Genomic DNA, 16,865 nt, shown 5'->3' on the forward strand with positions numbered 1-16,865 from the left:
TAATTGATTCATTTTAATAAATTAAAATAGGAATTCTTCATTACTAAATATTTTTCAGGGTTTGAAATTGCTCTGAAAATCCAGTGAGTATTGTGACTCATTTTGGGTTTTAGGGTGATCAACATAGAACCTAGGCAGGTTGTGATATTTAGGCTGGCAGTCAAAGTCAACTGTTTGGCAAAAATTAGCAGCATATTTCTGATTTCCAAGTGTTGTGTTTTTATAATAGGTTTTAATGAAACCTTTTTTTTTTTTTTTTTTTTGACAGAGTCTGTCTGTATTAACAGTCTATGTTAAACATGAGCTTTAGCTCTAAATTGCCATAGCAGAGCCTCTTTTTAATGCCTATGCTGTAATTTATTTACTTACTGTTCTAGACTGTTGCATTTCAGTGCTTCCAGAGTTGTCAGAGTTGATCCAAGTGATGGACACCCGTCAGTATGTCATTAACCAACTGTCTTTGCAGTTTTACAAATGTGTCACCAGCCCCACAGGGAGTGTCTGTGCTCTTAGGCTGGGTGTGAGGAAGGTCGGTGCCAGGACTCTGACACCCTCTTGGCTTTGCCTCATCCTTCCCTCAGGAGAGCAATGTGGTGGTGGCTGTGACCCAGGCAGGAGCAGCTTGGCCAGATCTTAGCCAAGGATCAGAGAACTAAATTCCCCTTGGGAATGAACGTGCCCTTTCCTGTCATCAGGCAGCCCTGGGCTGGGGGTCAGTCTATGCTCTGAGAATCAGAGTCAGTTCTCTGGAGCCTATGGAGCATCACCAACATGGTGCTGAGGACTCCTAATTTGTCTTTCTTTTCTGGAATCCCCTGCAAAGCACTGAAAGCAGGATGGAGGGGCTGCCTTACCAGGCTGCCAGGCATGGCCAGTGCAGCTCAGGAAAGCTCCTGCCCAGCATCCCAGGGCACAGCTCAGCCTCACACTCTGGTCTGGCAGGACAGGCACTGCTGCTCTCACTGCTCTGAGCAGGCAGGGACAGTGGGAGCACAAGGAAAAGCCACCCATCGCTTCCTGAAGGCACCCTCAAGTGCCTCAAGATTTAAAAGTCTGTTTTCCTTAGATAGTCATCCTGTGTCTGTGGCAGGAATTTGGATGCTGCTGAAACACACCGCAGTGCTATCCTGAATTTACAGTGCCCTGGGAAGCCAGCAGTGCCTGCCTACCCAGTGTGTCTCACTGTGACTGAGCCAAGCAGTGCCTGAGCTCCGGAGCTGCCCTTGCTTGGGAATGAAGATAAACCTTCGGACAAAGACACAGTGTGCACATCTAAACCCCAGTCAAGCCAAGGAATAACTGTGCTGAGTGATGATCTAAGCTGAACCACGTCTGTCGGTGATACCTGGTACCCTAAGGGGGATGCAGCACTTGAGAAAGTGCACCAGAGAAGCTAAAGGAAACAAAATCAAATGAGACAGTGAAAATTTACAGTTTGATTAAGGAAACATCAGTTACTTTATGGTCTTTACCAAACACACTCGTGTTTGTTATTCATTTATGCTAATTCAGTGCAAGACAGTAAAAGCACAATCATTCAGTGCTACAAATAATGATAATAGTGTAGTCCATTTACAGAGTGCCTGGATATAATTTCAAGTTTTATAGTATAGTGTTAGGAAAGTCTAAAGTTAGTTAAATGCACAGCAAGGTGCTAATTTGCAATCCTGGTTAGAATGAACCTCCATTTATGTTTAAGTCACTGATAATGACTTTGCACCCAAGCTAGCCAAGAACCACGCAGCCAGACTCGTTATGACATCCTTTAATAATTAATAACCCTGGCATTTCAGTCTCCAGAGAAGCAAGTAGGGTTTGACAAGACAAGACCCAAACTGAGTACCTATTAGTGCTTCCATCCTGGGGGAATCTGGGTGTGGCCACCTTGCAGTTCCCCAGCATTAGGGAGAGACAGAAGGTGGGCTCTGCCTCGGGGCCGGGGCTCCAGCCCCAGCACAGCCACAGCAGCTGAATGGCAGCTGTAACATGACTTCACAACAAGACTGAATAAAAAGAACTAAATCCAGCTTGCCACAGTGTCAAATGCGAGTAGTTGAACTTTTTGCTGTATTTTTTAAGAACATAAACTCCTTTTATGAACCTGAGTTAATTATTTAATGACCTAGAGAGGTCTTACACTACTTATGCTAAAGCATTTCACTAAAGAAAAACATCTCAAAAGCAAATGCGAGGAGCTTTGCTGGGTTCAGAAGGTGTTTGTCAACCTGCTTGTAAATGTGTGTGGAAAAGTCAACCCAGTTTAGGCTCATTACCCCGGGTAATTCAAACCTCGCCACAGCGGGTCTTTTGGAGCACAGCAGCACCAGAGAAAGCCCCGCTCACGTTCAGGGCCACGAAAACGCCATATGTTCCCATTTCCCTTCGCTCGGTGCCCCTCTGCTGCTGCTGGCTCGGGATAAACACGGGCCCGTTTGCTGCTCACAGGCGGTGCGGGGCAGGCGGTGCGGGGAGCCCTGGGGAACATTTACCCGGGCCAAACCTCACCTGCTCACGGGCAATGCGCTCAGCGACTGCTGCGGTCACGCTGAAGCCATTTCGTTTTATTTTAGCAACACAGCATTCCCAAAACAGCCGGATGGAGCTCAAGGACACAGGTAAATAAGCAGGAACATTATGATTTGACACAGCTCGAAGTTTCACGCTGCTCTAAAACAAGCTTTTCCCAGTGGAGAAAAAGGGTGTGTGTTTTTTTTCTTTCACGTGCTGAACCAAGAAGCAAAATAAGGTGTTTTCCCACCTAAATGAAGTGATAACGGGTTTTGTCATGCATCCCTAGCTAATTGGGGTGTGATGAAGTGCATAATTCCAAAGCTATCTAGCCCGAGGGCTTAAAGAAAAGCTTCAGTGTGCCTGCAAAGCGGAGTGGAGATAGCTGTGTGACTACTGCCTATCGGGAGGCTGCAGGCTCTGCAACCAGCCTGACACGGGGCATGGCTGATTGCAGCTCCAGTTCTGCCCAGTCCTGCTGCTGGCTTCAGCACTTACTCGATGGCCAATAAGGCATTAAAGAGTCACAATGTACAGCTTATTTCAGGAGGAAATATTTTAACAGCACAGGTGACTGTCATGCATGCATTAAGAAAACCAGGACACAGCATACCAAATTAAGTTCAGCTACAGTAAAATAATTGTAACAGAGCAATGCTGACCCCAGCTACTGAATGGTGAGACCTGGCTTTTGCTGCACAGGTGAGATTAGGTTTTTCTGGTTTGCATATATAAATCACACATATAGTGCATATTCACAGAAATACAGCATATATTTACTATTCAGATGTTTGAGATAAAACCCCAATATCTTAGAGAGAGAAGTGTCCTTCAAACTCTGCAGCACAAACTACGGTCTCACAGAAATACAAACTGCAAGAGGAAAGTAGCCCCTACTGTGCAACTCTTTCACTTTGTTAGATTGCAATATATTTTCTTATTTTTCATGTGTCTGATTCGTGTAACCCTGCCAGTATGCAAAAATGGTCGTTGACAGTTTCTTTGTTTTGCTTTTATTATAATGTAATTTGTGGGATGCTGAAAGTCTGCAAGTACTTGTACTTGACTGCCATTTCTCTGAGAGTCAAAAGATTGCTCTCTATACTGACTGAGATTAAAATGAGTAGACTGCATATAGCTGTATCCTGCTTTGAAAGTGCAGGATTGGAAGGCTTCCATTAAATTGTTATTTTCAGTTATTATTAGCTCCTAAATCAGTTAATATAACTCCTTTCCCATAATGAATGCACAGCACTGTAAGCCTAAATGCCATATTTTCTATTGATCTATTTCCACAACCTGTTTAGTGAAATAATTAAAATGATTTACAAGGCTGACCCAATATCTTAGTGGTTTAGTAAATCACGCTGCCATGCGGGAGGCTCAGCTGGTTTTAAAGCACAGCTCGTGGCAGCAGCAGGACCTGGAGTGGAGCTGCTGTGCCACACCTGGAGAGGCTCTGGAAACACCTCCTCCATACTCAGAGAACCAGGGCTCCAGTGGCTGTGCTCAGTCATCACCTCTGGCCAAAGATGGGGGAGGCCTTGGTGCTTCCCAGCCCGAGCAGAATCTGAGTTGCAGGGTATGTATCTACACTGGCAACTGGAACATCCCCGTTTTCTACCCCCAGAACTGACTCTGTATATCTGGGTGGGCACCAAAAACATCTCAGCTGTGGAGTCTGGTATTTTTACATGCATGACAATGAGGGAAATTATTATTTCTACCTTCTTTTTTTGTTTTGTTTGTTTCAAGTAATAAGAAGAAGACAACACACAAAACACAACATCTGTGTTTAAAAGCCAGGGTTATGGAAGGGCTCAGTACAATTCAGTAGTGTCAAGACAAAGACACATTAAAGCATGCCTCACAGTCCCTTAAAATCCCTGTAAGTCAGTCCTCAAGGGATAGGGAGGGTTTCATTAAGATGATCTCCTTGGCACAGGAGCCCTTCTGTAATGACATGAGCTCTCCTGACTCCTCCATGTCTCCCACAGCTCACCCAGAAGTGATGCTGGTAGGACCACCAGAATATTCTTGGGTTCCCAGCTCAACCTCCCAGTGTTATGGAAACACTGAGAACCCTTGGAGCAGGGGCAGAAGGACAGTACAGCAGTGCCTGGGAGGAGACACAGCAGCCAGACTGTGTAGCAAGAGTGGCAAGAGCCAACTAAAAGCACCATTCAAAAGTGGATAACAACTATCCTTCTCATGAAGAGTGTGGATTTTGACAGCTGCAGTCTGGACAAAAGGGATCGAGGTGACTTCCATGGCATCAGGTCAATGGCTGTTAAGCAAGGAGTGTGCAGCCAGGGTCAGCCCTTGTGGGGTCCCTCAGGGTCCTGCCCTGGCCAGCCATGCAGGGAGGACATCACTTAGGGGACACGTGTGGGCAGGAAGGACACAGACCTCCATCCTGGAAAGACAGAGCCCACAACTCTGAAATCAGGATTTGAGACACCACTTACAATGCCTCTATTTGCAATCCCTGAGCAAGCCTCTACCTTGCTTTCAGCATCTAGTACATTTTTTTTTAGTTCTATTATTTTGTATAATTACACAGAGAAAAGAAAAAACATCCAATAAAAAAACTTTAAAATTTGAAGAGAGTTGTTGGATACACTTTGCAGCAGATGTCATTATCTTCCTTCCCTGACCCTGACCCACAACCATTTCTATTTTGTTTTTAATGATCCTGCAATTTTACAATATGTATTCAGCTGGAACTATTCTTTTTGTTAAATAAACCTTACCCTTGTTCTGGCTGCTCTGCGCTCTGAAAAGAAACACTTCTTCCTTGTGACTGTTCCAAAATGTAGGTCTGATAATCAAAAAAAAAGAAGTGTTGGTAAATGGGCTGTAATCATACTGAAGGGCAAGTGAGTATTCCTTCTCTAAGGCAGAAGAAAATAAAGGAAAATCTGCTTTGCTTCTGCTGCTTCAATGCTGATAATTTCACAGATCAGAGTGCTTTTTTTAGACAGAAGCCTGCTGTGCTGCAGTGAGTGTTTCAGAGCTGAGATACCGTAGTCAAACCCTTAATGCCACACTTGGATGTGTAAATCAGGGCCTCATTTCGTGTCCCCAGCAGCACCTGGTGCTGAAGGGCCCTGGCAGGCACCAGCACAGGCAGCGGCAGCTCCAGACTCCCAGGGACCAAGTGTGCACTGGGAGCAGCACGTCTGTGCTCAGCTGGGAGCTGCAGGGTCTTACAGGAGAGCTCAGTGCCTCTGACAAATAGCACTGAAGTGATGCAAGGTTCAAAAGTGACCTAGGAGAGGGACAGAAACACACAAACACCCACCTCCTGAGGGCACAGCAGGGCCACAGCCCCATCACTGCCCTCTGCCACAGGAGAACATCTCCCCTGCTTCAGTGCCTGCCTGGCCTCAGAGCAGGCTTTCTTCCAGAACAGGACAACCACGAGCCAGAAGGAGCCGGGCAGCTCCGTGGTCAGTGTGTGCCACATGGCTAAAGCTGACAGGTCCTGAGCAGTGACTTGCTCACTGCCCCGAGCCTGCATGGCACATGCAGCTCTGTGCTGACTACTACCAGCTCCGCTGAAGATTACCAGCTCCTGGTGATTACCACTCCTTGGGGATTACCAGTGTGCTTTTACATACAAATCTGTCCTTCCCTGCAGCTCCTCTGTACACTTGCCAGAGCATCCATCCTTGAGCTTTCTGTAGTCCCAAAAACTCACTGTTCTTCCTGTAGCCGGATCCACCCCTGCAGCACTCCTCATTTCACACTCTCGTAACTCAGAAATCCTTTAAACCACAGCAACACAGAGTGACTCGAGCTACCTGCTAACCAGGGCTCTGTGCTTACTGAGCTGTGGCAAAGCCAAGGAGCCCCTGGCAGCTGTCTGCAAGAGTGCTTTGGGTCAGGTATAAGCCTGTGATTAGTTAACTCTGTTTAGAGAATGGACTTAAATTAAACATTTTCTCTCTCCCATTTTCACACACTGTTCTGTTTTTAACAAGTGTAAGGTGCTTAATAATCTCTACCACTGGCAGGATGAAAGCTCTCCTCCTCCCATCCTTGCCATTTTGTCCCACTGCAAAATGTATAAATTAATCCCATGCTAAAATTAACATACATTGCTGAGGCAAATGAATTGGCATCTCCATGTGTATCTATTAGCTTCCAGCATTTCCTGAGAGGGCTTTCATTTAATTACCAGCCTGACAGCCTAACTCACTCCCGAACTGCAGCCACATTTATTACTTTTATCTCCTTGGACACCTGCCTCTCTCAGTGGTTTATCAGATTTCTGCTGAAGAGAGGGACAGAGTATTTTCTATTGCACCACGTTATTGTTTCTTTAAAAGGCACTTACTAAAGCACTGACCTCAAACAGGGGGTTGTTTTGGTTAGCTTAGCATGGGCTTTTTTCTTTTTCAATTATCAAAGGACTGCTGCAGCGTTAACCCTCTCACTGCCCCACCACACTCCAGCAGACCCAAAGAAATGGGATTACAGACAGGGAGCTGAAAGCCTCATCACCAGCTCTGGGCAAGGAGCTGACCAGCGCACATAAGGACCCTGCCTGCAGTGGCAGTCCAAGCCCTCAGGTGCTGTGACTGCTTTTCACACTCTCATGGATGAAAACTTCAGGAGTCCTGAGCACAGCTCAGTGCCCTCCACTGCAGTCCAGTGAGGGGGATTTAGCTGAATTTCCCTTGGTGGTTTGGGTCACACATTATACAGTCACTGATGCCTCTATAATTGGTTGATAAAACACCAATGTAGAAAACCAGGAACATTATAAAAGCAGTGCTGCCTCCATGCATTACCAGCGTGGTGCCAGCAGTGTTATGGGTTAGCAGCACCCTGTGTGAGCATGCACCACTCCACATCAGCTGGGAATCTCGACTCTCCCCTAAGACAGCCTCAGGCAGCAGCTCAGGACACTGCTACCTCAGGTGCTGACTGTGCCAACGGGGATCATTCGGCCCAGTTTCAACAGACAAATAGCTCCCACTTGTTTTCCTCTGTGTCACTCTACCTGAGAGACACAGGTCCCCTGGGCAGGACTCATGAGCTGGCGTGCTGTGACAGACACTTTCAAACCAGCGGGACCTGAAGCTGAGTGCTGCGGAGGAGCCCTTCAGTGTGTATTCAGCACTGCATCCTTTGGAGGTGCACAAGCAGACTTGCTGTGTTAAAAGGAATGGCTCACTCCTAACAGCCTCAGCACGCTGCCTCCAAAGAGTCTGGCAGGAACAGGGCTTTGCTGAGAGTGATGCTTTTGAGAAGGATGCCTCATTATAGAGGAAAAACGAGAAGTTGGTATCTGTTCAGTTAATGAACCTTCTCAGCTTCCCTGGGGTTTCACAGCAGTTGTAACTCCGGGCATGGTGGCTGTTTGGCAGGGAGCAGCTGCTGGCTGGGAGCTGTGCAGGAGGCGGCCGAGCTGGGGACACTGCCCAGGGTGGCTGGAGCCTGCCACTCCCTCGTGGGTCACGGTGTCAGAGACGGTGCCATGGTCCCAGCTCAGCCCCTGGGCTGCTCCCTCGTGGGTCACGGTGTCAGAGACAGTGCCATGGTGCCAGCTCAGCCCCTGGGCCACTCCCTCGTGGGTCACAGTGTCAGAGACAGTGCCCATGGTGCCAGCTCAGCCCCTGGGCCAGTCCCTCGTGGGTCCTGGTGTCAGAGACAGTGCCCATGGTGCCAGCTCAGCCCCTGGGCCAGTCCCTCGTGGGTCACGGTGTCAGAGACGGTGCCATGGTCCCAGCTCAGCCCCTGGGCTGCAGGGTGCCCTCCCCCCACCTCTGGCCCCAGCACCGGCTGGGAAACACAGCAAAAGATGCTTCAGGGAAACACAAATTATTTTAACATACACCTTTTATTTTCAGTACACCTGAATTATTTTCAAAGTGTACTGGATTATGTTAATTTTATCTAGTTTTAACCAAAACCAAATCTGTTTTTTGCATGACACCTCCCTATCACACATTAGCCAATGTTAATTAAGTTTTAAAATAGAATATTCAACAAGTTATAAATGAGACTCAAAGAATAACAAAAGTAATGACTGTGAGACACCGTCATGGAATAGTACAAATGCTGGTATTAATTAGTAAATACAAGCTGTTCAGGAGCAGAAGAGGTGCCTGTCATGCTGATGTGTGTTTGGATCATATGTGATCCCAGCATGCAGGGAAAGCAAATGTCAGCTGCCAAAGCCTCAGCATTCCTGACTGCTCGTTACTGTTTTGGGAAGCAAGTGTTGCTATTTTAGCACTGCTCTGTGCCCCAAGGTATGTAGTTTGCAGAGTTATCATCAGGTATTCTAGGGTTGCCCATATTTTAAATATTTTAAGATGGATATGGTTTTTTATATTGATACAAGAATTTATTGGTGTTTAAAAAGTGATCTCCTTAATTTGTGGTGAAACTGAATTCCTTCACAATCCTCTTTGTGAATTCCTCTTGTGAATTCCTTCACTGACACTTCTCTTTTCACTGACACTGTGATGCAGAAAAGGCTGGTATGTGGAGGAACTGGAGTTCTGTATGCTAAACCAAGCTGCAAATGGGCACATTTCCTCCATAAGAGGACACTATTTGTAAAGTTTTATAATTTATTTTTTACTCTACGACAGTGAACTGTATTCCAACAGCACTGTACAGTCTCGGGCTGCCCTCTAGTGTGAGCAGCTGTGGAGACAGGGCACAGCCTGCCAAAAACCTGCTTCCTTTCACTTAGTTTTTTAAAACCCACCTATTAAACCTTTGGGATTTTCTGAAATTTGGATTATTATTTGGTTTTGATTTCTGTGCCACTGAGATCTATTTGGACTGTACTTCCCGGCGCTTTCTTGTTTCTGTCAGGCACAGACAAGCCAGTCTTTTGTCTGTGCCCTGGAGCAGCAGCTGCAATTCGAGATGAGGAGCCAGGACTGCAAGGAAATAATGACCCTTCAGCTGGGAAGGACGGTTTATCAGCTTGGGGCGGGGGGCAGAACACGATGACAAGCCTTGAGTTAAGGGCGAGCTGATAAAGCAGAAAAATGAATGGAAAAACATATGGAAAATAGACATTTGAGGGATACATGGTGCTTCAAAAGACGCTGTTCATCAGTCAAACACAGCAATCTAAAATCAGTCAACCAAGGCTCTAATGCAAGAGTTTGGGCTTACACACATAAATATTGCAAACCTGCCTCTGGCATACCTACACTGACACAAGATGAAGGTTCAGGCTATGCCCACCCACCACCCCCAGACATGACCCTTTCCTAGATGGGTTTTTCCAAGGATCACCAAGGACTGAGTCCCTGGGAAGGTCCTGGCTGCACAGCCAGTGCTGGGAGGGAACAGCTGAGCTGGGAATGGTCAGCCACTGGCCCTAAAAGTGCTGGCACTGAGCTCCCCCAGGCCCAGAGGAGATGACAGGAGCAGGATGGCAAGGCTGGGTGCAGGCAGGAGCTGTGGGATGGTGGCAGGGCTGGCATGGACTGGATGGATGCTGCTTCAGCACACTCATGGGAAGGGGGTGGGAATTGTATTATCTGGATAGAGGAAATCAGATCAGAAGGCTTTAAATGGAAATTATTTTCACCAGTACAGATGTCCCTAGGGACTAAATTCAGCTGCTAATACAATTTGGCCAAGAGGAATAAACTATATTGATCTTGAGAGCTCAAATGCTTGCTGAGACAGTCCTTCTAGAGAATTACAGTATTTATTTCCTGCATCACTCTCAGCAAAAGTATAATAGTGATTACAGCACAGTGACTTTTTGCACACACCAGTTAACTTCACGCTCATCTCTCGCCTCAGTGCATAATTACTCTTTTTTTTTTAAATCCCTGATCTGCTATTCTTGTGTCACACAAACATCTTTAATTATACTGTCTTTGGTCACTTCACATCTCAGGTTTTAGCTTTCTGTGACTGTTACAATAAAGATCATTGTGTAATTGCTCCAGAGCCACCCAGCTCTCCCAGGACACTGCTGTTCCCCAGCCTGTCCTGCACATGGGTCCTTGCCCATCCCTGCAGTTCAGTATCCCCAAGAGGTACAGCAATATCCTCCCCTAGGGCACACTGCTAGACTGTGTCCATGAAGGGGGTTTGCATAAGTGTGAGTGGGGTGTAATTATTTTTGGAGAGCAATAAATAAAGCCATATAGATTAAATTGGATAAGAAACACCAATGTTGGCACCTATAACATGGTATTAATGATATATATCATGGAACTTTATCACTACAAACCTATTCCAAGGGGATTTACTTGAAGTCAAAAGCTTCAAAATTCTAAGATACTAAGATAGGGTGCTGCACATCCCAAAATAATCATTACAGTTTTTTGCTGGCATATTTCCATATCACTTTACATTCACATCTTACCCATATTTCCTCATTTCTCTGAATCTTCTTTTTCTTATCTGCAAACTGCCTTTGCCTATTCTGTGGTTTCTCAGTTTCTTCACCTATTCTTTTTCATGTTTATCTGATGTGAGCCTCGGCTCCTGACACAGAGCCTTCTTGCCAGGACACACAGTAATGCGCTGAGCTCGCTCCCTCAGACATTATAGCTGAAGATAAATTGGGAAATGAAGATGTAGAGCTGTTGGAAGAGACTGGTTTCCCCAGGCACCAGTTTAGCCTGGATCATTGGATTTACAACACCAGCACCGACAACACTGATTTGACTATTAATCCCTGAAGTGCCCTAAGAATTGCAGCATAAATCCAGTGAAGGAGCACTCATACGGCCCTAAAGGCCCATAGCACTTATCCTGGTACTCCATTCATGAAAATTGATCTTCTCATAGTAGCAATGACAACTCAAGGAGTCCCTGCTTTGTAAAACCAAGAGATCCACTTGCTGTGGTTACGTACTTTACTGCCAGGAGGTCTGTGATACAAACCAGCTGCTGTTCATGCTTATACTCTGCAGACACCGGCCCCTTCTCCTTTACACACAACCAGAGAGATCTACTATTTCATTCCCTGTAAGGGATCACTTTAGTGCCTTTGTGCCCCACAGCAGCACGCCACAAAACCATCATGTTTCCTATACCCTGCCCCTGTAACTCCCTCCCCAAATATCCTTTACCAAGCAGTGCTTAATTATCTGCTAAGCAAATATCACCATGTGACAAGAATATAAATATTTTCTGTATCTTTTTTTCATGCCTGAGGAGAGAACTGCAGGAGTTGGGACTGGGCTGGCAGGAAAAAGAATTGGCCATGCTGGTTTCAAGACACTTCTGTTTTGTAAGTGAGCGGGACTTTGTCCTGTCCCAGAAGGAAAGAGGCCCTGATGTGTCAGAGCGTGTAAATCTCATAGCAAGTGGCATCTTCCTGTGTCCTGACCTTGATTGCTAGAAACAGGAGATTTGTTTTAACTAGATTTTAACCCAAGATCTCATGTTGCCAGGTGTGCAGTTCCAGGACAGCTCTGACACACTGTTAACAACTGAGAGCAGAGCCAGGCACTCCCTGCAGTGGCAGCGGCAGGGCTGTGGCTGGAGAGGCCACGTAGGACAGGATGGGACTAGGAAAGAACTTCTCTTCTGTTGTAAATGCAGGCAAACCCGATGGGAAGAAATGACGATGTCTGACTCAGTTCAGAAGGCTGAATGATTTCTTTATTATAACTATGCTAAAATACCTTCATATACTATAAAAAGGAAGATACTACAACTACATACCGACTTTTCTAACTACCATATCTAACTAACTCACAACTGGTGACCCTGCTCTTGAGAATCCAGCCACGGGATTGGACTGGATTTATTGGATTGGCCATCAGGCTCAAACAATCCTCACCAGAATGCACTCAAGCACTCACCCCAGGTAAACAATTCTCCAAGCACATTCCTTATGAGAAAAACAAGGAGCAGAAATAGAAATTGTTTTCTCTTTCTTTCTCTCTGTGCACCTCTATGAAAAATCCTGAGAGAGAGAGGAAGGTGCCGTGCCGCTGTCCTGCAGGAGAAGCGGCAGTGGAGGAGCTTCAGCCGGGGCAGAGGAGCAGCGCTGCCGCGGCCCTGAGCCGGGCCGGCGGCTGGCTCCAGCGGGCTCCAGCGCCACTCTGGGAAAGCTCGGGAGGGGCAGATCTCCTGAACAAATGAGGCAACAGAAGTGGGAGGCGAGGAGACGGCAGGACGGAGAGGTGGCACTGCATATCGCGGCAGCGTGGCGGGAGCGGCTGCGGGATGAGGGGGCAGTGAGGGCGGACACGGGCGGGCTGGCCGTGCCGGGGCCGACTCTGCCGCTCTGTGGGAAGGACGCGGCCATGGCCGTGCTCCCGCAGCGCTCAGCGCCTGTCCGCCGCCGCACCCCATGGGGGACGGCCTGTGTTACAGACGGTGTGATTGACAGCGCTTTTAAAAACCTCCCCCGTTACAGGAAACGGAAGGGTTGTTGTTTAGTGCCTCCCAGGTCAGATTTTATCACCACAAAAGCAGTAAAAAGCCAACTGCTGCCGCAGCTGCCCTCACGGCGGGCGGCAACGCCGCCTTGCGGCCAGGTCGGGAAGCGCCGCTGTGCGCACGCGTGTCTGACTCATCATCGGCCGGCGCCGGCTGCGCCTGGACGCCATGGAGGGTGAGGGGAGACCGGGGAGAGAGGGGAGAGAGGGGAGAGAGCGGGCGAGGCATGGAGGGAGCGGTGAGGGGAGAGCGGTGCGGGGCGAGGGATGGAGGGAGCGATGAGGGGAGAGCGGTGCGGGGCGAGGGATGGAGGGAGCGATGAGGGGAGAGCGGTGCGGGGCGAGGGACGGAGGGAACGATGGGGGGAGAGCGGTGCGGGGCGAGGGATGGAGGGAGCGGTGAGGGGGGAGCGGTGAGGGGAGAGCGGTGCGGGGCGAGGGATGAGGTCTCGGAGGGCGAGGGATGGAGAATGAAGGGATGAAGGGAAAGCGGTGGAGGGTGAGGGGATGGAGGGTGAAGGGATGGAGGGCGGGCATTGCAACGTGAGGGATGGGGGCGGGCGGTGCGAGGCGAGGGACGGGGCGGGCACGGGGGCGATGGGGCGATGGAGGATGAGGGACGCAGGGAGGGCGGTGCGGGGCCAGGGACGGGCTGACCCCGCTCCGCCGTGCCTTGCAGGGCAGCTGTACCGCCGGCTGCCGCCCGAGGAGAGCGGGGAGCCGCGCCTGCAGGTACGGACCCGCCTCACCTGGCGAGTCCCACTCCTACACGGCCTCTTAGAGCCCGCCGGGCTCCCACGGGCGGGGGGTGGGTTCGGTCCCCGGTTTCCCCTGTATATCCCGCTTGGAACTCGCTGTTTCAAACGAAATGCAAAACGAGGGCTTTTCCTCCAAAACGTGAGTGCGCCAGCGGGCCGGACGCGAGCGTCGGGGTGTGCCCGCGCTCGGTACTGCCCGCCGGGCCCTCGGCATCTCCCTCCACCGGCACTGAGGGGAAAATCTCCCGTTCCCACGGAGATTTTGCCGACTTGAAACCACCAGTCAGCAGCAAGTTCTAACTTAATTAACACCTAAAATTTTAAAGCATCCTTTCACATGTCTTTAGCCCCAGGGCTCCGAAGAAGCCAAGACATTTGTACATGCCTTCCTGAAGCGCAGCATGCCCAAAATGAAAGATGAAGCTATCCAGGATATGCTAACTCGGAAAGCTGTCATTCTGGAGCATTATCCCAAAAAAAAGACCAAGCAAAAGAGGAAGAAGACGAAAGGTTTTACTGCCAAGCAGAGGCGAGAGCTGCGTCTGTTTGAAATTGAACCTGAGCAGCAAAGGTAGGGCTTTAAAAGTAACTTTGTGTAGTAAAGGGGAACTACATTAAAAAATGTGTAAAAGCAGCAGCAAGTGCATGTGGATAGGAACCCTCCAGTGTGTAAAATCACTCTGAAACACTACTTGTGGCATTTCAGCATGAGAAAAGAATTCTCTTGTCTGCACGGGTGAAAGATTCATGTCTGTTGAGCTCATTTTGTGTACCTAAATATGACAAGAAATCAAACACAGACACAATCCCCTCTGGTTTCAGTTTGTACAGTTGGACTGTCTGTGACCACAGAGTCAAAGTTCTGCATAAGGTTCTTTTAATTTATTGTGCTGAATGAAGCCCCTACTTTGCTAATAGATTAAGCAGGGAGGTAAAGAATGGGCAAAAAAGGAGAAATCTCTTCAGTCTTAGCCCGATGCTCTGAAACACATCACTGTTTTAGGCTGGTAGAAAAGTGCATGCTTTGTGCTTGTTTTATAAAGTAAACCAGCTGTTTGGAGTGGGTCACATTGCAGGGTAACTTAAAGTTATGTAACTTAAAAATGTCAGACTTAACTCTGTGGAAGTATACAGACTACTTTAGCAATCAACCAATGGACTTTTTTACAACTAAATTTTGTATACTTTTCATTTATCTTTTTTTACTGCAGATATGCCATTTTTCTCCCACTCCACGAGCTTTGGAAACAGTATATCAGAGACCTGTGCCATGGACTCAAACCTGATGCGTATGTTGACAGATTTTAAATTTAGTCTGGGTTTTATACAGTAGATACTTCCAGTTTTATTGAGTTACTACTTGAAACACTGTGGCTCACTGATAAGCATATTGGTACTATTTCACAGAATCACAGAATTATCATGATTATAATAGTCATGGTGACATTTTGTAAATCTGACAGTTCATTTGATTTTTTCCCTCCTCTCTGATCCTGTTCTCTTCTTCAAGGCAACCCCATATGATTCAGAGCAAGCTGCTCAAAGCTGATCTCCATGGAGCCATTGTTACAGGTATTTTGTTTGTTTGCTTGTAGAATATCATCTGAAATTCAGGATTTGATTCTGTAGTTCAGGTGCTTATTTTTAAATTCCTTTCAGCATCATTAACTCTAAAATTACGTAGTTGAGATGGTATTTCTCTCCTTAAAAATGCTAATTACTTTACAACTACTCTTGAAAGTCATGTTGTTGGTTGCAAAGGTTAACTGCATATGTTACCAGTGATTACTGTAACTACATTATTTCTGAATATTTAAATGTTTATGTTTGAAAATGTCTAAAATCATGAAGCAACAGCAGAAGAGCAAATAAATTTTCTAATACAGACTTTTGTTCTTTCAGTTACAAAATCAAAGTGCCCCTCTTATGTTGGGATAACAGGAATCATTCTACAGGAATTTAAACACATCTTCAAAATTATCACTAAAGAGGACAAATTAAAAGGTATACAAGGCATTCTTTTTCAGTTCTTTTCATGACATGAATCTTAAAAAAATTCTTGAGCACACTCTTCATTTTGTGCCGCTGAGTACATTGTTTTATATCAGTGCTTTTGGCTCTTTGCACAGAGTGGCAGAAGTTACTACCCAACAGCCCAATATCTTACCAAAACCACATCTCATCAGAAATGAGCGGTTTTAGAAGATGTAACACTGAACTGTATGCTCCTGCAGGAGGATTAATTTTGGTTATTCCAGTTAAATGTGGAGGCTTGGGTTATTTTTCTTCTCTTGATAAAATATAAAAACCTTGAAATGTGTCAAGGCTCAAATCTCCGGGTGAATAACATCCCCTGGTATGTCAGGATATTTCCATAACAGGGACTTAAATCAGCACACTTTGCTCAGTTTATGTCCTTTTGCATTTCAGTTGTTCCCAAACTTAACAACGTGTTTAGCTTGGAGCTCAATGGATTCATTTCCTACATCTACGGCAGCAAGTTCCTGCTCAGAGCGAGTGAGCGATCGGCAAAGAAATTCAAGTTGAAAGGAACCATTGACCTGTGATTTCATGGAAACTCAGAAGCATTCACAGAAACGTGTTTTCCTGCAGCTCGAAGAGTAGGTTTTCTGGCAGATGGAAGAAGCAACAGCCATGTGAAATATTTCTAAAGCATTCCTTCTTACTGAAGAATGAGCAGTGTCTGCTGTCTTTAAGCAGTCTCACCAACTGTTGAAATTGATTATGTCTATTTTTTTTATTTGTATATAATATTTTGTCTTGTATTACAGTTACATGATTAATATTATCTACCTGACTTCTGTTTCAGTTTATAAGTGTAACTTTGTCCAGTGAAAATTATATTTTGTAACTTTGCAATAAATATTATTGTTGCCTTTTGTATAAATTGGGCTTTAGCTGCCTGTTCTGTGCTTGCAGTGAGACTGCAGGTCCTGACAAATGCTCTTTTAATCATTGCTCAGCATCTTGGCCTGCTGCAGGCACATGCAAATAAATTGTTTCAGTGGCAGGTTTTACCTTGAGCGTGTCCCTGGCTGGGCTGATGTTGTTACAGGTGCCAGGTGTGTACAGTGTGGATGTGTAGGTGTAGCAATGTACAACCAGAGCAGGCATGTCCTGCAGGCTGTCTGCTGTCTGTGCTCACTAGCACCCTGCTGCTGCCAGGGCGGGTCAGGTGTCTGCA

General features: G+C 46.8%; 1 protein-coding gene across 1 annotated transcript; it reads left to right on the forward strand.

The window, feature by feature from the left end:
- Nucleotides 1-12,938: 12,938 nt before the first annotated feature.
- On the forward strand, nucleotides 12,939-16,568 carry POP4 (POP4 homolog, ribonuclease P/MRP subunit). The gene is made up of 7 exons (XM_030282333.4): nucleotides 12,939-13,078; nucleotides 13,582-13,634; nucleotides 14,008-14,231; nucleotides 14,872-14,949; nucleotides 15,171-15,232; nucleotides 15,563-15,664; nucleotides 16,091-16,568. Exons 1-7 carry the CDS (start codon nucleotides 13,072-13,074, stop codon nucleotides 16,225-16,227), a joined length of 663 nt encoding a protein of 220 aa, XP_030138193.2. The 5' UTR covers nucleotides 12,939-13,071; the 3' UTR covers nucleotides 16,228-16,568.
- Nucleotides 16,569-16,865: the final 297 nt, after the last annotated feature.

This window comes from Taeniopygia guttata, chromosome 11 (genome assembly GCF_048771995.1).
Source record: "Taeniopygia guttata chromosome 11, bTaeGut7.mat, whole genome shotgun sequence".
NCBI lineage: Eukaryota > Metazoa > Chordata > Aves > Passeriformes > Estrildidae > Taeniopygia > Taeniopygia guttata.

Coding starts and splice junctions, on each gene's coding strand:
- POP4 (XM_030282333.4), top strand. Junction 15,233..15,562: donor CCATGGAGCCATTGTTACAG/GTATTTTGTTTG, acceptor TTGTTCTTTCAG/TTACAAAATCAAAGTGCCCC. Junction 15,665..16,090: donor TAAAGAGGACAAATTAAAAG/GTATACAAGGCA, acceptor TTTGCATTTCAG/TTGTTCCCAAACTTAACAAC.